Consider the following 25,608-nt stretch of genomic DNA (forward strand, 5'->3'; position numbering starts at 1 on the left):
TATCTATGAAACTAATTCTTCATTAAATTTATGGTGATGTTATATATCTATATATTATATTAAACACAAATTTTGTAGAAGTGTAAATATTGCTTAAATATTTTAAATGGTCAGTTATTTTATTGTCATAGTACAAAAAGTATGTGAATTTTTTTATTGCCCTCCATTCACCATTTTATAGTATAAATAAAAATCCAAATTTTTATTGACTACTAAATGACACAAACCGAATGTCTAACTGTTACACACCAAAAAAATTGAGCAACAATATTGTTAAAAATTAAATATAAATTATTTTTATTTAAATTAATAATGAGAATAATAAAGAGTTTTTTTTAATTAATTTGTTCATTAGCCTATTTTCTTTTAATTTTTTTTCACATTTTAAATTTGTTCATTAACTTCCATTTTACTCCCGTTCTACGATTAATTGTGTCAAATTGTCAAAAAATTGTTATACATAAATTTCATATGTTATTATATGATTTGTTTTTCATTTCATCCATGTATTTTCAATATTCCAATATAAAATTTTGTAATAATATTAAACCATAATTTTTTAAGATAAAAAATCATTATTATCATAAATATAAATATTAAAAATAAAAATAAAAATGATTCACTTAGAACATAATCCACCAGAGCAGTCCCAATTAAAAAAACCCAAAAAAAACTCACTAAAAAAATTCAGATATTAAGAGTCAATTAAAAACTCAATAAAAATAAGCCGCAATAAAACAAACAAACTCAATATTTAGATCCAAATAAAAAAACCCAAAAAAATTACACTCACTAAAAAAACTCAGATATTAAGAGTCAATTAATTTAAATAAAAATAATTTAAATTTAATTTTTAACAATATTGCTGCTCAATTTTTTTATGGTGTGTAACAATTAGACATCCGATTTGTGTCATTTAGTAGTCAATAAACATTTGGATTTTTTTCACCTTCCAAAAGTAAAATATTTTACTTTATAAAAATATTAGCCAAATATTGTGTGTGAAATTTTATATTATATAGTATACATAATTTATCAATAATTAATTTTGAGGTAATAAAAACAAACTCAATTATTAACAATAAATACCAACTCAATTATTAACTCATTAATCCATGTAGGGAGAGAGAAGTTATTGTGCTTCCTCAAATGTCCTTATAATTTTCATGCAGTTCTCAAAAATACTCCTTGCATTTAACACTCCAATAAACAAAATTTAGACAATTATGACAATAAACAATAAAAAAAAATTTGAAATAGATAGATATGTTCAAGAAAATTCTCATATGATTTCTTGGTCAAGATTGCAAGTTGCAGCTAACCCCACACTATCCAAACTCTCTGGGACTGAAGAAGAGCCACCAATAAAAGATTCTTCCAAATGTAATATTTTTCTGCCAAAAATTTCACAATCCCACCAAGAAATACACAATTCGCCAAAAATTTGGTTTGGTAAATTGTGCAGAAAAGAATAATGAAAATGGTGGCATCTGCTTCAGCCTCAGCTTCAGCTTCTCAGCTCCACTCTTCGTTCCTCTGCTGCCCGGTGAAGCCCTCTTCCGCATTCTCCCAAACAAGGAAATGTCTTAAATTTCACCGGCCGCCATCTTTGTATCCTTGTGTCAGAGCAGTTGAACTTGACCAGAGCACGGTTTGATGGCCTCTGCTTTCTGCTTAACAGTGTTTTGTTTACTGATTTTAATGTGTTTTCTCAGTTGTTCTAGTGTTGTTTTTCAGATAGTGGCGATATCGGTGGGAGTGGTCAGCATTGCAGTCGGGATTGGAATTCCCGTTTTTTATGAATCCCAAATTGACAATGCTGTAAGATATAGTTTAGTCTAGTCACTTGGAATCTTTTCTGGGACTTGAATATCTGTTAAAAGTTGGGTGTTTTAGCCACATTTTTAATGTTTCAGGCGAAAAGAGACAACACTCAGCCATGCTTCCCCTGCAACGGCAGCGGTGCCCGTACGTAGTTTTCTTGATTTTCTGCGTGTTCATATATGAGTATGATTATAAATGCTCTGAATTTATGCACCACATGACCATTAGTTTAGCTACTAAGCTCAGAATTTGTTATATATCCCATCTTGGGACCGTGTGTTTTGGGCATGGACATGGAGGTATAGCATGTTCAAGCGTTTAGGTGAATGGGATTGGAGTTTCCCACCTTTTACTTTACTGAAAAAGACTAGTTTGATTAATTTTTCGCTGATGCTCGAGCAAATGCTGGTCCGATTATAGCTGATCATTTCTTTCTGACTTGTATTCTATTAGTTGTTCCGAGGTATTGTCTGCCTTTGATTTTCCAAAATAGAGCCTTTACAAAACGTACTGCCACTCCCTGGCACCAGAGGATGGGGGTCGATCGCAGATGAAAACATGTACATTGAGTGGCATTAGCGTTTAAGTTATATCTCTTTTTGTATCAAGCAAAACATTAAGCCATGCACACCCTTAATAATCTGATTCATATTGCACCAACATTTCGATGTGGGACATAGACACAGTTTTGATGCGCATGATGACTATTAATACTCAATTAGACGACTCTTAGTTGAAGAATAAAGGGCTAACCTCTGACTTGCTCAACCTTACTTCCCTTCAATGCACATATGACTCAGGCATAGACATACCTAGATAGCATGCTTTGAATGTGGGATCGTTCGAGCGAGGGATATATTATAAGATTTCAAGTAATATGATTCATATCATCATATGAGTGAGCAACAAATTAGTTCCATACGTGATAATTTTTCAAATTTTATTCAGGACATGAGGTTCTGTAAATCACACTCACTAACTCGTCATTTCATCGGCCCCTTTTTATGAATTCGTTACCTTTACTGTTAAATCATAGACTCCTCAATTTTTTCGGCACTTGTGCTATTCACACCCTTTCGAGTGATGAGTTAGAATTTATCTCTTTTGTTTAAATTTATTAGTGTTTTTTTGGTAAATGTGAAGAACACTTCGTCTATCACAAAAATTTTCAAGGATTTTATTTTGAAACCTTTGCTTTGAGATTGTCAAGAAATAGAATGTCTGTTAACATGGCGGGTGGCCTCATCACAGGCAAGGAAATTTATTAATTAGATATATATTGTATTTCCTGCTGATGTTTTCAATCGAAAACTTGGGTTCTCCTATAAATTACTTATGGGGACTTTCTGCAGAGAAATGTAGATTCTGCATGGGTTCTGGCAGCGTGAGTGTGGAGCTTGGAGGGGGCGAAAAGGAAGTCTCGGGATGCATAAACTGTAACGGGGTTGGTTCTTTAACATGCACCACATGCCAAGGTAGTGGCATTCAACCTCGATATCTCGACCGCAGGTGCTTATCTCGTCTCTTCCATCCCCTCTGTCTCGACCATCAACTGTTATTTAACACTGCTCCTTGTGTACCTTCAGCATCAAATTGTGCAGTTGTAAATGTTAGAAACAAACTAATTCGAAACCAGGAAGATAAACAATTTATGTCAAAAACCCTTTCTAACACGAAAGAGGAAAATCGCTGCTGCACCGAATCTTCTCATTCTTATGAAAATCTTCTTGTGAGTACGAGTGAGAATCTGTGTTCTAGAGCTTAAAATTTGAATTGATATCCTTCTAGAAGTTGGATTCTTGGGGTTATGTAAAATTGAGCATCATCCCTTTTTTGGGTACTTAACATCCTTCTAGAAGTCGCACACTACACACACAAGTTCAATGTTTTGTTCCAAGCCTCTTTATATTCTTAGAATTACCTGTTTTCCCTGCTAATCCAAATATTTTTCTTGATTTTCCCTCCAACAGAGAATTCAAGGATGACGACTAGATACCGAAGAAAACGTTTCCACAGGGTATAAAGGGCCCTTCGACGGCAGCAATACAGTTTCGAGGGTTGAGGTTTTGTACCCAATTAATTTTGGGGTAAATCTTATTTATTCGGATGCCAAAATAGCTTGTTTGTGCCATTTTCAAATGTATCTTCAATGAGAAACTCCGAAATCAACCGAATATAACTTTGATCTTGTTTCTTTTCTTACAAGAAGCACGTGCATTAATTCTTTGTAAGAAGTTGAGACGTTATTGTATTTTTACAATCTTGTCTAGTCGTGATTCCGACATTTTTTAGTACCTCCCATCAATCTTCATCTCGGTTTACTCAAAACAACCTTAATACCAAAAACAGATCTCCTACTGTAATTGACTCCTAATGCACTGACTCTGTTGTAAAGAGGTATCTTAACCGGCCTTGTGGGAGACTTCGTGAGTTCGGACTTTCTTCACCCATTAACCGAAAAAACCAAACACGAAAAGGGAAAAGAAAAAACAGTTATAATATATGTATTGAAAAACCTTTGTGCTAGAGCATCTAAATGGACTTGTGATAGAGGTGAACAACTCTGCATGCTTGCATCCAGCTATTCTTTATCAGCTAATCCCCCAAGACACGACCCTTTCAGAGATCAAAAGATTTTGTACATAATTTATCAGCAACACATCACACTCCCTCCCCTTCCATTAAAACATACGCAGCTGAAGACATTTACAAGACAATTTCACACTGGGCAAAACTTGGGCACTTTCTTTGCAACCATGCTAATCGTACGCCATTGTCATTGAGAGAAAGGAATGTCTCCCTAAAATTAGAATTCTCAAAGAGATCCAAGGCAGCATAGTAGACATAGTCTTCAACACCTTCGATCTCATCCAATGCTTTTATGCACTCGGTGATCGTGAATCTTTCATTGGTAAGAGGATTGGTAGCTGTCCGTAATTTTGAAGAAGTAATCATGTCTAAGAGGGCTTTTGCCATCATGTCATTTGATTCTTGACTCCAGTTGCTTTGATCAGGTACAGAACACGCCTCGGTGGGCCGTTTTCTCTTTTTATCAGCTGTGTTCTGGCTAATGATTTGCGATGAAGATCCATTTCCTTGCACAAATTTTGATGTCGATGGAGTTTTGATGCATGGATTTCCACCGTCGGGACCTGAGACTTCGGTTCCAGCAGATTTGTCAAGTTCTTCATAGTGGCTTGATTGGGCATATTTTCCGTCTACACCAGAATCTGCAAATATTGTGCATAACTGCTCATAAATAGGACAATCCTTGGTCTTGGCTGGTTCAGTCTTGGGCTGTTCCTGTATGCATCGATATTTATAAACGGAAATAATGTGACAGATCAACATGTCATTAGCATATTTGTGGCTATGTATAAAAGGAGATATACCCCTATGTCATCCCATAGATCAAACCCCATGAAGCAAGGATCCTGCATTGCATCACTATGGTTAAAAGCAGATTGCAAATTGTGATAGCGTGTCCTGAGGACGTCCAGATGTTTCCTCAACTGATTGTTGTTGAAACTGAGATTGGTCTGTCCGTTGAATTCTTCGCGAATCTGGTTCCAAGTCTTCTTGTCAAAAACATTATTAGCCCTATTCCCTAGTTGGATCTGCTTCACAACTATGTCTGCAAATATCTTATCAAGTGCTGGGGTCCATCGTGTTCTCAGACGCTCTTGCTTCAGTTGTTCGTCAATAGGTTCTGCGTCCATCTGCACACCCGAAAGAGTAACATACCATTTGAAAGAGAGCCAACATATTACCGGGGAAATAAAATTTAAATAATTGCGACACTGACAACTAGGGAACTACATAAGACACTTACCTTGACTTGATCCTCACCCCAGAATTGGCACAGGCGACTAAAATGCTGGTTCTGCTCCTCTGCAAGTGTGTGCCACATGACACTATCACCAGAATCAAATTTTCACGAGAAGACAATAAATTAGTTTAAAATATAGGTTATCTGATTAGAAGATTCTGTAAACTCCCTCTACTTGTCCTCCACACATTTACGAAAAAAAAGGTGATAACCAAACAAAACACAAATAGAACAAATTTCGTGCAAACATGCAACCTCATTACTCAAACTAATAAGCAGAGAATGCAAGATATCCACAATCAGATCATCTGCCCATGTGATAATTGTACAATATTCCAATGCAGCTGCTTTTCATCATTTCTCAATTAATCTGATTTTTCAAAACTATCAGGTTAAGAAAACAACCTCCATCAACACCCATCAAGTCTCTTCTTCTCACACCAAATCAAAACTACACATAAGTAGTGTTTCGAATTGCTTCCAAAATTAAAATTATTCAAAGAACTTTTTAGAAGTAATTCCAAATACTAGCACAGTTTAGCTGAAAAAGGAGCCATCAAACTTGCTTTGCATATTCAACCCCAAACAACGGCACATTTTTTCCCCGTCAAATGAAAATGCAAAAGCGTCAGTAATTGGTAACCAAAAACACAGAATTTTCATATAAATCAAAACACAGAATTTTCATATAAATCATTGGCATGAATCAATCGCTACACCCAATCAAAATTCAAATAGAATTTTTTCAACAATTAAGGGATATATTTACCAAAAAAAAAAGTAAGGATGAACAGCGGTAAAGGTGTAAGAACAATACCTGAACGTAGAATTAACCAGAAAGTCCCCAGAAAATTGAAATTGTTAATCAACAGCGTCGGAATTTCTGATTTAGGGTTTGGCGGGATGAGTATTGTATTACGAAGACAAAAATAGGAAATAAATAATATTTATTGCGTTAATTATTATTAGTAAGTAGGCATTTTAGAGAAAATCACAGAACAGCTTTCTAGTATTTGGGCTTTCATTCAAGGAACGCGGGCCAAAATCCTCTGCTGCTTATGCTATATTTTCGGATCCATGATTTTTATTATTTGGCAAGTAAATCTATACATAGCTTAGAAAAATAATCGAAATATATTTATGAAACAGAAATGTAGCGAAAAAAAATATTGTAGACGATTTTATTATTTCATTTTTTGATTCCCAATCATACCCAGTTGTGATCATGTGATTTTTGGGGAAAGCCTAGCACCTTAGCATATGTGTCTTTATATAAAACTGGCAACTAACAACCTTAACACGTGATTTTCATGTGCTCGACAATTTGAAAAAAAAATCGTAAAAAATTATAATAGAGAAAAAACATGTGAGTTTTTAAAAAATAAAGAGAATTTGTAAAAATATATTGGATAATTTAATAAAAACGGATAATGAAATTTGAAAAATAAGATAAAGAGAAAATAAAATAATGATGTTAGAGCAAAATGAGGATACATTAGTCATTTGAGATATAAATTAAAAAAGATATGTGTTCAATTTAGAGATAAAATGAGGAAAAATTATGGTGTGATTTGACACATAAAAAACGATTAGTATAAGACCCTCATCTATTATAATATAGTATGGTTGTGTTTACTTGCTATGATAAGTATATGATTATATTAATAACCTTATGCAATGACATGTTTACTTGTTTTTTAGGGCCCCTCATAAAGCTCATCCATAGTTAACTAATTTAAATTTTAAACCTTGATGATTTATCACAAATAAATGGTGTGATAAATAATCATTAAGTTTTTAATAAAAAAAATTACACTAATATCCTTAATTTACTTCCAAAAAATATAATATATGAAAATCTCATTAAAAAAATTATATAACATGGATATAAATTTCAAATACTTTAAGATATATTAATACAATTTATTTGATTTAAATATACGAAAGGTTCATTTAAAAATTATAAAAATAAAAAAATTCTAATAATTTAATATATGATTAATACATTTCATTAGATTTTATCCTTATTCATGGGGAAAATTTTTTTAACTCAATTTATTAATTTTTGTTTTAAAAATAAATAATTTTTATACTCAATAATTTTAGTCAATTAAAATAATTTATATGTGGATTAATAATAATTTACATTAAAAATAATAATCTCAATTTTACAAATAAAAACTAAAAATAAGATTATATAATAAACACAAAGGACAAAATTGTAACTCGTCATTTAATCATAGTATCAATCACAAAATTCATCCATTAAAGTAAACATGTGATTGTTTATTCATCATTATTCGACATCCTATAAAATTAGTTTAATAGTCTTAGTATTATTTATCTATATATAATTAATCTCAGTAAGTAAACACATCCTATAGATTTACATCGTTTGGTACACAATGTGTATGCATATATCAAAGTATTTTTTATGAAAATAATCTAGAAATTATATTAAAACAACCCCAATCCGACATTAATTTCAGTCTTTTATTTCATCAGTATTTTCCAATTTCAATAGTTCATATCTAGTCTGAATTCTGGTAGTTTGTAACTTTGATTCTCCAGCCTTCATTTTACGTTCCTTTTGATAGTTAAAATAAAATTAAATGTTTATTTTCATGCCAAGTGACATACTGAATATTCATGTAATTTCCAAATTCGTTTTCTCGTTTCTTCATTCATTTAGTTTATTTTCAATTAAATTGCATCCAATCGGGGAGGTCAAAACTAACGACCGAATTTGGAAAACCCAAACAATAATTATACAACTCAATCGAAATAAAACAAATACCAGAGGTAACTTAAACTTAAACCACCGGCAACCTCCGTGTCTAGGCCCTGGTAACGGGCCGATCACTGATCTACCTCTTAATCAACCTGAAAACTTTTCCTGTCGAATGAGTTATCCAGGATAAAAGCAGGAATATGATCGCTAACACCCAATACGTAAACATGAGTATACATGTTTGTGCAATGCATGCATCATGATACATGAATGAATTGAAAAACAGAGATCAAACTCTGGAACATCATGCTTAGAATGTAGGCATCACCAGTGTGAGACCTCGGTGCTAATCAACTAATCTTGGATTAAACTACACTAAAGCATGCAAGATCCAAGACTAAAAGAATACTGATTTTTTTTTTAGAAAAAAAGGGTGGTGCGCTCGGTCTGCTAAAAAGTGCAGACCGGGCGCCTCCAAAACAGCAGCCTGCTGTTTTTCTCGATGGGGTATGTGCTCTGTCTGCTAAAAACTGCCGACCGAGCGCCCCCTGCTGCAGAACAAGGAAAGAGCAGAAAAACAACAAGGCTCGACTCCAACACTTCCAAATCATAATCATGCATTACAACGCAATTCAAAACCGTTAATACACATGCATAATCCATTACAAAGTAATTCTAAAGTTATACAATCTCCAACTAGTAGAACTTGCTTCAATCTAACTTATTCAAAACAATTCAACAACAAGAGTTCGAATACAATCTAAGTTCGATTACAAATTCGACTCCCAAAACACCAAGTCTCACTTCTAATCAACTCAACCCTTAGCCATGCTGCCTCTGACTCGGTCATGCCCCACCTGTTGCCAAGAACACAAACAAAGACAAGACAACAGCCGGATAATCCGGTGAGAATACAATTCCCAGAAAAAGAGACTAGCATACAATATCACATAATATATCAAAACATGATATATAATCAAATTCCACATAAACTTCAAGTAATTCATTTCACTGCGGAATAAAATGATATGCATGACTTTAAAACTTCTGGATTATCAGACTCAGATAATCAAAAGAAATTCTTCTTTCTTTCTTTCTTCGGTTTGAGATCCCGAAGTTAAAATGTCCAACAATCTCACCGAACTCCCCTTTCGAGGTGGATGAGGCATATTTTAATCCTCTAGACTCTAGGGCATTATAGTGAGTTAATCGACACTTGTAGTAAATCGCCTACCAAGGCCACTAAACTATAATCTTCAGATCGTCTAATTCAAAATGAATAATCAATCGGCTCAATATGAATGCATATGAAATCTCATGTCTTCATATATCAATTCAATCATAAGTTCAAATAAGCATATAAACATGCAAGTATGTGATTTCTTCTAGGACACTCGAATCAATCCGGATTCGAGTTAATCGTCCTATTCCATTCAAAAGTCGTCTCATACCTTCTTGTCGTTTCACAATCTTCAATCTGTAAAACAAAAATTCTCAATTCAATAACTATTCAAGTTCTACGATCGATAAGTAAGAAAGTCGATACTATATCGGCTCAAATCTTCCAAACTGATCGAAGCTGCAATCTCGCAACTCTAAGGACTTTGAATCAATCTAACAGAAGAAGTCACATGATCAGTATCGATAGCAAAACTTCATCAAACTCGGTATAATCAAATCAATAGAAACAATATCCCGAAACTCAAACTGACGGCATAACGGCTATATTCTGACAAACCGAAAATGCAGAAAACTTAATATCAACCAAATAAACTCCTTCCAATCAACAAACATCCAATCCAATTCAGACCCTACAAATCTCAAAATCCTTCTTTTCGATAATTCAAAGAAAATTCATATCAAATCCAATCGACACTCTAATTCAATTCTGTCTAAGAATACACAATAAGAATAATCTCAAGAACATCATACCCGAAAAGAATCAAATTCCAACTACATCCAAAAAATAAAACATATCTGATCGGAGAGAAACTTACGATAGAACGAAGCTCTCGCTGCAGTGATCGCTAAACTGCCTTCAGAAATAATTTCCAACGGACGGATCGAGCTCGGGGTGAAATCTGGAAGCTTGGAAGGAAGCTTGGGCTTCAATGGAGGAGGAGACGGCTTGGAGGAGATGAGGAGTGAGTGGACCAAGTCAACCAAGAGCTAGATATTATAACAAACTCAAATTTTGCACTTTAGTCCCTGAAATTTCTGAAAATTGCAAAATGGTCCCTAATCAATAAAAAGTCCGATCTCGAATTCTGAAATCACTGATTATCTCAAATAAATTCAATTAAGATAATTTGGGGCGTTACAATTCTCTCCCTCTAAGAATAGATTTCGTACTCGAAATCAAAGATATCAACTCATAATAAAGAATAAAGAATTCAAGAACAGAATTAAGGACTCACGTCAGATAAACAAATCCGGAAATATCTGCCTCATATCAGAATATGGCTCCCAATTTGCTTCTTCGACTTCGTGACGACTCCACTGAACTTTCACCAAAGGAATCGATTTGGTTCTGAGTTGTTTCTCCTTTCTGTCAAGGATCTGAATCGGTCTCTCGAAATAACTCAGAGTTTCATCAAGTTCTTCGTCAGGCTGAAGAACATGAGAAGGATCGGGATGGTATTTCCTCAACATCGAGATGTGAAATACATCGTGAATACCAGATAAATAAGGAGGAAGTGCTAATCTGTAGGCTAGATCGCCTATCTTCTATAAAATCTCATACCTACCGATGAATCTCGGTGACAACTTCCCTCTCTTCCCAAATCTAACAGTACCTCTAAACGGAGAAACCTTCAAGAATACACGGTCTCACCGATCGAAAGATAGAGGTCTGCGATGGATATTTGCATACTTCGCTTGTCGGTCCTGAGCAGTCTTCATTCTCAAACGAATAATCTTCACCTGCTCAGCCATATCACGAATCATATCTGGTCCCAAGTCTAGGGACTCATACATCTCATCCCAGTACAGAGGATATCTGCACTTCGTACAATGCTTCAAATGGTGTCATTCCAATACTCGTCTGGAAGCTATTGTTATACGAAAACTCCAGAAGAGGCAACGAATCCTGCCAACTAGTGCCAAAATCAAGCACTACTGCTCGTAGCATATCCTCCAGAGTCTGAATCGTCCGCTCTGATTGACCGTCGGTCTGAGGATGGTATGCGGTACTCAAATGCAAACGAGTACCAAGAGCCTCCTGTAGACTATTCCAAAAATGAGAAGTAATCGAGGATCTCGGTCTGAAACAATCGATCTCGGCACACCGTGCAATCTGACAATCTCTCTAACATATAACTCGGTCATCTGATCGTGACGATATGTCATCCGATACGGAATAATGAAAGAGTGGGTGCCCGGTGAGCCAACTTGTGGCTAAGGGCTTTGATGACTCTTTGTATAAACAATCTTTTGTTTAATATAATTTACACTTTTATTAATGGCAATGACTTTATCTTTCTTCATATTGTTATATTGTGATATACTATTGTTGTTTTGATAAAGACCTTGAATATACTATAGTGTATGTAAGATGTGGTAGAACATGGGGATGTCTATCATGAAACACATCTTATAGTCACTGTATATTCTAAATCGTTCCTAGTCGATTGAGCCGTCCGTGAATAAGGATAAGGATCGCTCGAGATTGAGACTAGCATTTGCGATGCAAAGTACCACGTTTCATTGGTAAAGAACATAGAGATGTTCGAAGCATGCAAATGGATATTCATATGATGAATGATCGAACTACCCTATCCGGACTTTCCAAGTGGTTATCACTTATCGAGTGGATAAAGTCCGCGGTTTTGGTTGTACACCATTAGTCCTTACTACTTGAAACATCATTGAGACTCTATATGCGAGTACTGTATTTTGACTCGTTTACCGACTCTATTGGGGTCATCAGGTGTCGGGATTGGGTACAGTTACGACACATATAGGAGTCGATGCTTTGTTGTCAAGAATTCACCACATACTTGCGAGTGTGGATATCCTATGCGATCTGAGGAGATATTAGTGTGACGAATCTCTGGCCAGAGTACATGATGTGTTTTAAGAAATGGTTTCTTAGTAGCATATGCGATGTCACTATTTGATCTTCAAGATGTATTGCATAGTTATCGAATCTCGAACGACTCTCGATTTACCAATGGTTGTTGATTCGATCGGGATATATGGATGAAGGGACCGTACTGTACGCTAACCAAAATCTATTGGTTCTTGCAGGCACTATCAGTGATACCTAGGGAATCATGGGGCGATGTTACTAGGCGCTCTTACCATGATTCGATGGGCAAGTCGGAAATGGTTATTCCGAGTCACAAGGAGTTGTGAGTCCACGGCTAGCTGTATCCCTGAACCATTGAGGGTCACACAGAGTAATGAATTTTTAATCCCCGTTGAGATAGTTAAATTTAAAGAGTTAAATTTAATGAACAAAGAAGTTGGACTTCTTATTTAAGAGTAGAGGAGTAAGATTTCCTAAAATGACATAGGGATGGGCATTTTTGGAAACCACTGAATTCGGATTCAGAAAATTTATCTTGACTCTAAAAGATGCAGAAATGGTTTCTGTGCACATTGGTAAAATCGGTTTATCAATCTGAGTCACGATGAATTTTATATTAAGTTTTGAACATGCGGGCTTTGCTTGTCAGGCTTGAACTTATGACTAATGGGCCCTAAGCTGTTAGCGGCCTACATTATAAATAAGTTATTGCAGTACAGAAATTACATACAACAGGTCACAATTTTCGAAAAACCCTAGTATTTTTCTCTAACAGTGGCCGCCCCCCTCCCCTCTGCTCAGGAAAATCCAGCCTGCGAATTTTGAATTTGCAGTCTGGTTTAACGGATCAAAGTCGTTAATTCTCTTCGTAGAAACTTCTGATAGATTTTCTAGTGCAATCTATCAGAGGGATTAAATCTCTGTTTGTGGACCTGATTGAAAAACAGTTCGTCCATCAGTTCATGGGAGATACAACAAGAGCAGAGCAATCTGTTGGTGTCCATAATCTCGATTCGAGATTGGAGGTAAAAATTTATAATCGTTATTTAATTTTTACACACACAATTTAATCGTAAAGTTTTGATACCCATTATGGAATCGTTCCATATAAAAAAAAATTTAAACTTCCGCTGCACCGGGTATCAATCCTGATTGATCTGATCGCCGTTCTCCAACAAATAAAACAAGCAGACTTCGTCAAACGGTCAATCACTACCCAAATGGCATCGCATCCTCAAACAGAACGGGGTAGTTTCATGACGAAATCCATCGAGATATGATCCCACTTCCATTCCGAAATAGATAAACTATGCAGAAGACCACCCGGCCTCTTTCTCTTGGCCTTCACCTGCTGGCAGTTCAAAAAACGGGACACAAACCTCGCAACATCACTCTTCATCTTCTTCCACCAAAACTGACTCTTCAGGTCGTTATACATATTTCGGCCTCTAGGATGAACACTGAACCGACTGCAATGTGCCTCTCACAGAATACGCTGTCTCATCTCGGAATTATCAGGCACAACAATACGGTTATTCACAAATAAAACATCATCCCTGATCTGAAATTCAGACTGGTGTCCAGATCTCACCTTATCTATCGAATGCTGAATACTCTCATCGGATTTATGTGCTTTTCTGATCGACACAAACAACTCTGACTCGGCCTGGATAGCACAAACTCTGATAGGATTCCTATCTAATTCAAACTCCAACCCAGAATTGCAACATTCGTCAATCAAACGAGACACACTGATGGTCAAAAGAGATAAAGAACAAAGCTTGCGACTCAAAGCATCAGCAACCACATTCGACTTTCCCGGGTAATACTTAATCTCACAGTCGAAATCTTTCAATAAATCTAGCCATCTCCTCTATCTCATATTCAACTCATACTGTGAAAATAATTACTTAAGACTCTTATGATCAGAAAAGATCTCAAAAGACTCACCGTACAGATAGTGACGCCAGATCTTCAAGGCAAAAACAATAGCAGCAAGTTCAAGATCATGAACTGGATAGCGAGTCTCGTGCGGTTTCAACTGCCTCGACGCATATGCTATTACGTGCTTCCTCTGCATAAGAATACATCCAAGACCAGAATGGGAAGCATCGCAATACACCGTAAAACCTCAAGAACCTAATGGAATAGAAATTATCGGAACTCTAGTCAATCTCTTCTTCAACTCAATGAAATTGGTCTCACACTCTTCAGTCCAAACAAAAGGCGCATTTTTCTGAGTCATCTGGGTAATTGGCTTTGCAATAGAAGAGAAACCCTGAATAAATCTGCGATAGTAACCCGCTAAACCCATAAAACTCCGAATTTCAGGCACATAAGTCGGCCTACGCTAGTTCATAACTGCCTCGATCTTGCTGGGATCGACAGAAATCCCATCTCCAGAGATAATGTGACCAAGAAAAATGACTCGGTCCAACCAAAACTTGCACTTCGACAGTTTGGCAAACAACTGTTCAGTTCTCAAAATCTGCAAAACGATCCTCGGATGCTCCGCATGGTCAGCACGGCTCTTCGAATAGATCAGGATATCGTCAATGAAAATAATAACAAACTCATCTAGAAAGCGCTGAAATATTCGGTTCATCAACCCCATAAAGACTGCTGGGGCGTTAGTCAAACCGAACGACATGACAAGAAATTCAAAATGACCATACCTTGTCCTAAACGCAGTCTTAGGAACATCCTCTTCTCTCACTCTCAGCTGATGATACTCAGACCTCAAATCTATCTTTGAATAAACACAAGAACCCTGCAATTGATCAAAAATATCATCTATACGAGGTAAAGGATACCTGTTCTTTACCGTCGCTTGGTTCAGTTGGCGGTAGTCAATGCAGAGACGCATAGAGCCATCTTTCTTTCTAACAAAAAGAACAGGAGCACCCCAAGGCGACACGCTAGGCCGAATGTATCCCTTGGAGATCAAGTCTTCGAGTTTCTCCTTTAGTTCTTTCAATTAATCAGAGTCATTCTATACGAAGCTTTAGAAATAGACTGAGTACCTAAAGTCAGTTCGATGCCAAATTCAATCTCACGAATAGGCGGTAATCCCGGAATCTCATCCGAGAACAAATCAGGAAACTCTCTAACCACTGATATGTCAATCAACACCGGGCTAGACTTCAAAACATCCACTGCATAGATCAGAAAACCCTATGATCCTCTCTGCAACAGTCTAGTCATAGATAAAAACATAAATCAAAGGAATTCTAGATCGAGAACCCTTACCAAAAAATCTCCACTCATCTGTCATCTCCGGTATGAAACGTACTACCTTCTGAAAACAATCCACTGTAGCCCTGTACTCAGTCAAAACATCTATACCAACTATGCAGTCAAAGTCAGACAAATCAAGTATAACACAATCGAACTTTATCAAATTCCCCTCACTACTCAATTCACAATTCCTAACAAAATTCCTCGAAACGATTCCTCCACCCAAAGTTGAAGTAACAGAAACCACGGCAGGCAAAGGCTCAAAAGGTAAGGCATGCATCAATACAAATTTCTCAGATATGAAAGAGTGAGTCAAGTGATTCAGAGGAATCAAATTGCTCATCCAGTTCCAGTGATGATGAAGAAGAGGTCAAGTGTCTTATGGCAAATGATCATGAGCTTCCATACACTAGTGAACATGTATTTGATTTTAGCTCTGAGGAATTTACCAGAGAGGAACTGATCAAAGCTCTTCATGATATGGCAAATGAGTATCATCAACTGTCCTTAGCATTCGATGAAGTCAGAGCCAAGCAAAAGGATCTGCAAGATACCTCAACTGAGTCTTCCTGGGAACAATCAGTTGAGATAAACTGTCTTGAAACAGATATTGCTGTGCTCCGAAATGAGAATGAACAACTCAAGATCGATATCATGAATCTTACAACAGAAAAACATAACATGGATGAATTAGTAAGATCATGGAATAAATCTTCGAGCCTGTTGACAGAAATGAGTGATTCACAAAGACCTCTCCTTGACAAAACTGGTCTTGGATATGGGAAGACAGTGGAAACTAGTGAGTCAAGTACTCTACCCAAACTAAACATGTGCAAAGGCAAATACATAAACTTTGTACGAGCAGTTAGGGAAAATGAAAATGAAAAACCTATCCTGATGACTTGGCAGCAAATAGAGCAGATGAACAGGAAAAAATTTGGTATTGGATTCAACCCTTATGAAACTAAGGTAGAGACTGCTAAAAGTCCTAAACGGACTAATGCATATCAACCTAATCCCATGAGAGAAAATAAAAATCAATACCATAATCAACGTCCAGTTCAAAAGCGATATAGAAACTTCAAAGACACTGGAAAAGGCAAACAACATATAGTTTCACAAGCACATCACACTCCACCATCTAGAGCATCTAACTTAGTACGCACCTATAGGAACACAGAAACTGTTAAACTGGTTAAAGTATTCCAGGTTTGGGTTTCTAAAGGATTAATCCCTCGTGGACCCAAATAGATATGGGTACCAAAAGTTATTCAACTTTGTGAATGCAGGAAGCAGGTATCAAGGAAAAGGAAGAGGAATCATGGTACATAGACAGCGGATGTTCAAGAACATGACTGGAAATGATAAACTACTGTCTGAACTCGTTAAATACCATGGTCCCACTATCACTTTTGGTGACAACTCAAAGGGTAAGCCGTGGGTAAGGGTAAGATTATTCACGGCAACATTATCATTCAAGATGTTCTATTGGTTGATAATCTAAAATATAATTTAATCAGCATTAGTCAAATGTGTGATTATGGGCATTCTGTTGAATTTCAAAAGCTAAACTGCATTGTTAAAGATGCTTTTGGTAACATTATTCTGACAGGAAAAGGAAATGGAAACACATATAAAGTATGCTGGAACACTCAGTCTAGCAAACTAGTTTGCCTTGTAGCTTCCAATTCTAAATGCAACTGGATTTGGCACAAGCGATTGAATCATCTTAACTTCAAAACTATTGCCAGTCTGAGTAAGCTCGAGCTAGTAACAGGCCTACCTAAAATTGATTTTTCCAAAGACAAAGTGTGCTCAGCTTGTCAATTCGGGAAGCAAATTAGGTCATCTTTTAAAAACAAAGGCTATAACTCATCTTTCCGATGCTTGGAACCGTTGCATATGGATTTATTTGGTCCAATTCCAGTAACAAGTTTAGGGGGAACGAGGTATACTCTTGTCATAATTGATGATTACTCACGTTTTACCTGGGTCATTTTCTTAAAATCAAAAGATCAAACTGCTTCTCAACTAATAAAGATTTTTAAAAGACTTTTTAACGAAAAATCAAGTAAGATTGACAGAATCAGAAGTGATAGAAGAACTGAATTTGTCAACCAAACTTTATCATCTTTTTTAGAACATTATGGAATCAAACATGAATTCTCAGCAGCTAGAACACCACAACAAAATGGTGTTGCAGAAAGGAGAATCGTACTCTTAAAGAAGCTGCGAGAACCATTTTAGCTGACTCCAAAGTTTCTCAAAGATTTTGGGCAGAAGCTGTGAACACTGCTTGCTATACTCAGAACAGATCAATGATATGCAAGAAATTTTTTAAAACCCCATATGAGATCTGGAATGGCAGACAACCCAATGTATCTTACTTCAAAATTTTTGAGAGCAAATGCTACATTCATAACAATGGTAAAAGTCATCTGACTGCATTTGATGCAAAGTCAGATGAGGGGATATTCCTAGGATACTCCTCAATTAGAAAAGCATATAGAGTCTTCAACAAAAGAACTCTAAATGTTGAAGAATTAATTCATGTTATTTTTTATGAAGATTTAACTGATGATATTGAAACTAACACTCATCAACTCTCAGATCTATTTCAGGAAATACAGTTAGACAATGATAGTCAAGATGAAAGTGAAAACGAAGTTTCACCACCTATAAGAACATTTCAATCTCCTGAACCTGAACTAATAGATTCAGTAGTTGAGGATCTTAACATTGATCAACCAGTTGATACTCACCAAACACATACAGTTGAGGATATTGAAGAACAACATCATGAAACTCAAGATCACCACACTCACTCTGAAGAAACAGAGCTTGACCAAGACAACATGACTAATCAAGATCTAGAGGCACAAGTGATCAGTGGAAATTAGTCTAATACTAGACTCAATTGGTCTAAAAAGCATCCACTCAGTTCCGTAATAGGTAATCCTACGGCACCACTAAGGTCTCGAGGACAAATGATTAAAGAAATTCTTCATGAATCCTTCATATTTGTAGTAACCCAGACTTTATTTTAAGATAATGATATGTTAAACATGATTAAGGGTTGGTAATTAACCAATTCCAGGGCTTAATCAGACTTCAGAATTACCAGATGGATCGCTACATCTAAAGGTAGTAGCCAAGTTCCACTTTACATGCTATGATATGACATATAATTTTAAAAGTGGAAAAACATGATTAAGGAGTCCTTATTTGGTGAAAATAAGTAAAAAATCAGCTTCGGAACGTCCGAAAATGGTAGGAAGGGTCCCGGGGGTCTCGGACAGTTCGGAGGCACCGAAATGAGTTCGGACCATCCGAACTCAAATACCAAGTTCGGACCATCCGAACCCAGCTCTTAGGAGGCTCCGAACTCCGCAATTTTTGACAAGTGTCGGGCATGCAGGTTCGGAGGGCCCGAACCCCAGTTCGGAGGCTCCGAACTCCGGCAAATTTTGCCTATAAATAGGGCCATTCGGACGAGAATTAGATATAAATCAAGTATTCCGAGTGTTCAGTTATATAGTGTGAGATATACACTTGAGGGCCCTATCGGTTATAATAGAGGTTCTGGAATAACCAAGGAGTGGTTATAGTCATCCGGGACTAGCAACTCCAAAGGGTTATCTACGGACGAAGGTATGGTCCGGGAATCTATTTAAGTTTTGGGAGTACTTATTAGCTTAGTTAAGTCTTATAGAATTTATGTAGTGATACGGTGAACTTTTGAATATAGGCTTGGAACCTAGGATCCTACTATACTTGAACTAGCCTAGAGGTACGTACATATTGACTGAGATTGCCAGCGAGTATATATGTTTATATGTTGCATTTATTTGGCATTATTATATGGCATGATATATGATTTACCGCTTTATATTCATATGTCATGTGCATATACACGTTGAGCCTATACCTTGTTATACCTGACTATAGAGCCGCTCATCTCTATACTCGATAGTCTGTCACTGAGAGTACCGCGATGGCGGGGGCATATATGTCTGTCTACTCTGGTATACTAGGCGAGTGTGATTGCACCCAGAGGTTGATCCGTGCGGTGGCAGCACTCATGTGGAGCCGGTACTGAGCATGACTTTTTAGATGACCTTTTACCAGTCATCATGTTGCATGCATTATATGCATATGTTTACTCATGTCTATGTACTGGGCGTTAGCGCTCACGTCCTAATTGTTATCTTGGACACCCTATTCCATGGGGCAGGTCGCAGGATGGACAGAGCCGGTAGTTCGAGGCAGGACTAGGGAGCCGGAGCTTTTCAGGAGAAATTTATACAGCAGGATTTGTTTTAGCTGTATAATGTTTACTTTTAAGTTCTTCGATTTGGTTGTATCACTACAGATTTAAGTCTGGATTATGTTACTAAGCTGATATGTAAATTATGGTTATGATTCCACGTTTTTACTCTGTTAAGTATTTTGCTGTATTAAGTTTAATGCATTCTATTAGTTGCCAGTTAGTAGGTGATTCCATGCAGGGTCACTACAATATCCCAAGAAGAGCCAAAGAAAATTGAAGATGCATTGGATGACAGCTGTTGGATAGAGGCAATGCAAGAAGAGTTGAATCAGTTTACTAGAAATGCAGTCTGGGATCTCGTTCCAAGACCAACACATCAATCAGTTATTGGCACTCGATGGGTCTTTAGAAACAAGCTTAATGAAGAAGAAACTGTGGTTAGAAATAAGGCAAGACTAGTAGCTCAAGGATACAGGCAAGAAGAAGGAATTGACTATGACAAAACTTATGCACCAGTAGCTAGACTGGAAGCCATAAGAATATTCCTTGCGTATGCTTCATTCAAAAACTTCAAAGTTTATCAAATGGATGTTAAAAGTGCTTTCTTGAATGGAAAACTTCAAGAAGAAGTGTTTGTTTAACAACCACCAGGGTTCACAAATCATCAATTCCCAGATCATGTGTATCATTTAAACAAAGCTCTTTATGGACTAAAACAGGCTCCTCGAGCTTGGTATGATACCTTAACTAAATTTCTTATTGAAAACGAGTTTACAATAGGCACAGTTGATAAAACCTTGTTCAAATTCACGAAAGATGATCACACCTTATTAGTTCAAATATATGTTGATGATATTATCTTTGGGTCAACTAACCCCAAACTATGCACAAGATTTTCGAAGCTAATGCAGGAAAAATTCGAGATGAGCATGATGGGTGAACTGAATTTCTTTCTTGGACTGCAAGTTCGTCAAATGGAAAATGGGACATTCATAAGTCAAACTAAGTATACCAAAGAATTAATCAAAAAGTTTGGTATGGAGAACTGCACAGTTGCAACAACTCCCATGGGTGCATCAATCAAACTTGACAAAGACGAAGGGAGAATATCAGTTGATGCCACAATGTATCGAGGTCTAATAGGGTCATTGCTTTATTTAACAGTCAGTAGACCTGACATTGTTTTTGCAGTTTGTTTATGTGCGAGATTTCAATCAACTCCTAAGCAGTCCCACTTCATAGCTGGAAAGAGGATACTAAGGTATCTTAAGGGAACTCAAAATGTTGGTCTATGGTATGCTAAGCATAACTCCTTCAATCTAGTTGGATACTCAGATGCTGATTATGCTGGATGTAAACTGGATAGAAAAAGTACAAGTGGATCATGTCAATTACTTGGGGATAGACTGATCTCATGGTTTAGCAAGAAACAAACATCCATTGCAACCTCCACAATAGAAGCTGAGTACTTGGCTGCAGGAAGTTGCTGTGCTCAACTGCTCTGGATTCAACAACAGTTGAGGGATTATGGAATTGAAGAACAAGAATCACCAATTTTCTGTGATAACATCAGCACAATTGAAATTACTTACAACCCCATTCTTCATTCAAGAACAAAGCATATCGAAGTTAGACATCATTTCATCCGAGATCACGCACTCAAGAAGAATATCCAACTGGAGCACATTTCAACAGAGCAACAACCTATAGACATCTTCACCGAACCACTCCCAGAGTCTAAGTTTTCTTACTTTCGAAATATTTTAGGACTTATTGAATTAAATTAGAATTAGTTTATCCATTGCAAAATGTACAAAATGTTTAGCATGACCTAAACTGAATTCTTCGCAAAAATATTAAACTGACTCTCCATTGATATTTTATTATAATTTTTTAAAGTTACGATAAGACTCCTCCCTTCTGCTTAAGAAGATATAAGCATGCATTAAGGGGGAATGTTAATAATTCTTTTGCAGTTTATATTTTGGGTTTGTAAAAAACATAAAAATATAAATAACATTATATTAAAACAAAATAGCATATTTTATTAATAGACCCCATTTCCAATTTCTATTTCAGTTTCCACAGCCATTTTCCAAAGGCAAAGATGCTCCTCCTGCGGGCCATCTTTCACCTCTTCCAGGCCATGGAAAAGGGTCACCACCCTTAACTCCTTCTTCAAGAGCAGGAGTTGTATGCCCCTCACGGCCAAGGACATACGCAGGGTCGTTTATTCCAAGCACTTGTTTATATTTCTCCAAACGACGCACCTCCTCAGGATCAAGTGCATTTGGACCCCTAAACTGCATCTGAATCAGCTTTGCTCGTAAACGAGCAACCTTCCCCTCGATGAAATCTTCATGAGCAGCTCTCCAACTCTCCATTTCTTTTACTTAACTTAGTGTTTACTTGCACTTCTTGAGTATTTTTTATATATAGACTAACAGCCCAGATATCGAAGAGTTTCTAGCATTTATTACATTTAAAATATTAAGAATATCAAGAGTCTCTTACGTATAACTTTTATAAAATAAGGCACTGTTTATGACAAAAATTCTCTGAAATTTGATTGCATGTAATCATTATCTGATAACATGGATTTTCGTGCTTACTATTTTAGTTTACTTTTGTTTACTTAGTAGTTGCGTCGACACAGTTTAGGTAAAACAGTTTATGCACAAAACTCAGTTTAAGTAAAAAATTCATTCATTAATACTTGAAATTTATAGGATAAAATCATACTCTTTTTATTTCCCTCATCTTAAGGAATATCTCATAGCTCCAGTCAGTCACTCATGCTCGTAGAGGAGCAACTGAAGGGTCCATTAGCTCATCAGTTGCAATACAAACTAATGTAATATACTCTTTACTGAGCATCATATAGAGAACATTTTTCTCCTTAAAAATGTCTCTAGGGTCAAATGTATCCAGTGCTATCATATAGTATTCGCCCTCTGAGCTATTTCCTTTGCATCTTCATACTTCCTCGGAGGAAACTGAGAATGATGATACATGTGGAGCTCTTTTATCTTCAACCAAACCTTCATCACCTTTTCAAATACTCTCTCCTCGATATTTTTCTTTTCAATCTCAAAGTAACTCTCTCGACATGCCTCACAAGCCACATAAGACCTTTGACCAAAACCAAACAAGGGCACAATGTTACTCATATCCCTTAGCTCAACTTAATCGGATATACTGTTATATTTCACTATTTTTTTTGGTACAAACACGTAGTATTTATAGAAAGAAATATGTGTACTATTTCTTGCCTTGCTGTACGATGTAATTTGAATTTTAAATTACTTTGTGAGCCACATCATACTTGTGTCGTATTGACCAAGTCATCAAAAATACAACAATTCAGTATATCATAAACACTAAATCGATCTTTAACTTGTCTTACGATTGCCTCATCGATTCATAGGAACCATTTCAAATGGCCACTTCATCTGCAGTTTACATTCTCAATGCTCTCGTTGTTGATTCTGAGTCTCTATATGGAATGGATAAACCAGGGATATCCAAGGTTTGCACTGCTCTGGAACAATCTGGACTTGGCCTTTTCTGGATATCAAAAGTTTGAACTTATATCAAACGGACTTGCTGTCATTATATCACAATTGCACACTTCAAGATGATGGCGTACTGTTACTGTCTCTCGGCGGACACTCCATTCAAATCAATGAAGAATGTTTCACCAACACCTTCAGTTTACCTACCTCAGGTAATACTGACTTCAATATTATATCGAATATTGATATCACTGAGATGCAAAGCACATTTTCTTGTTCAAGTCAACCAATTTCTCTGTCTGTATTCAAAAGAGACTTAAAGCCTGAATATCAAATGTTGGCTGATATTGTGGCCAAGAGTATTTTGGCAAAAGGAGGGTCCTTAGCCAAACTAACTGTTGGAAAGTTCAAAGTAATGACTGTCATCATGAAAGGTGTCAAGATCAACTGGATTAATATCCTCTTTAACATATTTGTTCAAATGATGACACCTACCAAGCAATCTTCGGGATATATACTACAAGCTAGTCAACTTCTTGAAACTCTTGGAATTACTCTTCAAGCACCTTCTCAATTGCATAAGCTTAGAGTTCTAAATGTTGAGTATCTAGCACTCTTTCAGTCCAGAGAATCAACTGACTTGACTACTGCGAAGACACAGAAGACACCAACAAAGAAGTCAACCAAAAAGAAAAGAAATCTTGTTATTCATGACAGTGATGAAACTGATAGTGAAGAAGTAGTTAAACTACCTCAAAACAAGCGTACAAGAACTCTACAAACCAAGGCTGTCACATCCCCATCTAAACTGATCATTTCTGTGGTTCCTAAACCAGCTAAAATGACCTCAACTGAAGATGCACATCTCATTGATAAAACAGCTGAGGAGTTAAAAACCAAAATTGATCCGAAGGGAAAGCAACCTATGATGGTTGAACCACTACAGAGTCTTCAACCATCTTTAGAAACTCCAACACATGAAGACTTAGGAAAGGAAGTTAAGACTCAGAAAGCCTCTCTACAAGGTATCTTACAAATTGTAGTCCTTCCTCCAGCAATCCCAATTGGTGGTTTATCTTCGAAACAAATTGTTGAATATACTCACTCAGGATTGGACTTAGTAGCAAGAAGCTCTCAAATAGCATCCTCCTCAGATCCTGACAGACCATCCAATTTCATTCAACTACAAATTGACTTAACCATGGATGAGGTACTTGAATATGCTGAGAAGCGTACTGCTAAAATATTTGATACTTGGCACCAATAAAGGACATCTACATTGGCCAGGCATCTCACCAAAAAGAATGAGCTGTCAAAATTTGTCAAACTTGAAGAAATTGTACTGAGAGTTGTCAAGACTGCTAACATTCAAGATGCATTGATAAGAAGAAAGTACTTCTATGATCTCTTAAGGATAAAGAAACTGGGAGAAATTGTTGATGAATTTCAAAGAAATTACATTCCACGTGCCAGAACTTCTTATGAAGACAGAGTCATATTTACTCAACTGCAAACTGATCTCATCAATATACAAACAGAAGTAAAATTCTGGGAGACTGATCAAACTTTGAAAATTCCAAAAGCCTTTGTTTGGAAGAAACACAAATCACACTCATTATCCAAATCCAAACACAAGAAAAGCAAGAAAAGTCACACTTCCACGGAATCCTCCAACCAGTCAATTGATCAAGTATTTGAAGAACTTAAAAAAGAAACTTCAGTTGATCCCAATACAACCGATACAGTCATTGAGCAGCAGTTGCACACTTCAGCCACTGAAAATACTTTACCCGAGCTTCAACTTATGAACATTGATGAAGTCATCTCTCATATTGAAGCTGACGATCATTCAACTCCTGTATTCACAGCACCATCTATGGAAGAAGTTGTGCCTCCTTTGTCTCACCAAGAAGAACCAGAAGAACCTCACTCAATCACCATGGACATTCAATCTTCTCCATGTCTTGATCAAACAGATGAGACATTCACTTTATCTCAGAAGGAAATCTCAGAACCATTCTTGTCTCAAGCAGTTGAGACACCCTTCTTTATTCCCATTGAACAAGTTCTAACAGAATCCAAGGAAGTCACTCAAACATTGGAAATCCCATCACAACTTGATGACACACCTGCCTCAACCAAGCCCAGTGATGAAGAAACACTTCGGTCAAC

General features: G+C 36.6%; 3 protein-coding genes across 3 annotated transcripts; 2 read left to right on the forward strand and 1 right to left on the reverse strand.

The window, feature by feature from the left end:
* Positions 1–1,316: 1,316 nt before the first annotated feature.
* Positions 1,317–4,135, forward strand: LOC140881991 (protein SPA, chloroplastic). Its single transcript, XM_073287695.1, has 5 exons — positions 1,317–1,651; positions 1,738–1,821; positions 1,917–1,968; positions 3,177–3,333; positions 3,795–4,135. The coding sequence occupies exons 1-5, from the start codon at positions 1,475–1,477 to the stop codon at positions 3,814–3,816; spliced, it is 492 nt and encodes a 163-aa protein (XP_073143796.1). The 5' UTR covers positions 1,317–1,474; the 3' UTR covers positions 3,817–4,135.
* Positions 4,136–4,372: 237 nt separating this feature from the next.
* Positions 4,373–6,615, reverse strand: LOC140881990 (L10-interacting MYB domain-containing protein-like). Its single transcript, XM_073287694.1, has 4 exons — positions 6,471–6,615; positions 5,657–5,738; positions 5,217–5,543; positions 4,373–5,127 (listed from the first exon to the last, which is right to left on the reverse strand). Exons 2-4 carry the CDS (start codon positions 5,732–5,734, stop codon positions 4,531–4,533), a joined length of 1,002 nt encoding a protein of 333 aa, XP_073143795.1. The 5' UTR covers positions 5,735–5,738; positions 6,471–6,615; the 3' UTR covers positions 4,373–4,530.
* A 13,045-nt stretch (positions 6,616–19,660) lies between these two features.
* Positions 19,661–20,562, forward strand: LOC140878965 (uncharacterized mitochondrial protein AtMg00820-like). The gene is made up of 2 exons (XM_073282594.1): positions 19,661–19,707; positions 20,160–20,562. Exons 1-2 carry the CDS (start codon positions 19,661–19,663, stop codon positions 20,560–20,562), a joined length of 450 nt encoding a protein of 149 aa, XP_073138695.1.
* The last annotated feature ends 5,046 nt before the right edge of the window (positions 20,563–25,608 follow it).

The sequence above is a fragment of the Henckelia pumila genome, chromosome 2 (assembly GCF_033568475.1).
Source record: "Henckelia pumila isolate YLH828 chromosome 2, ASM3356847v2, whole genome shotgun sequence".
In the NCBI taxonomy this organism is placed as follows: domain Eukaryota; kingdom Viridiplantae; phylum Streptophyta; class Magnoliopsida; order Lamiales; family Gesneriaceae; genus Henckelia; species Henckelia pumila.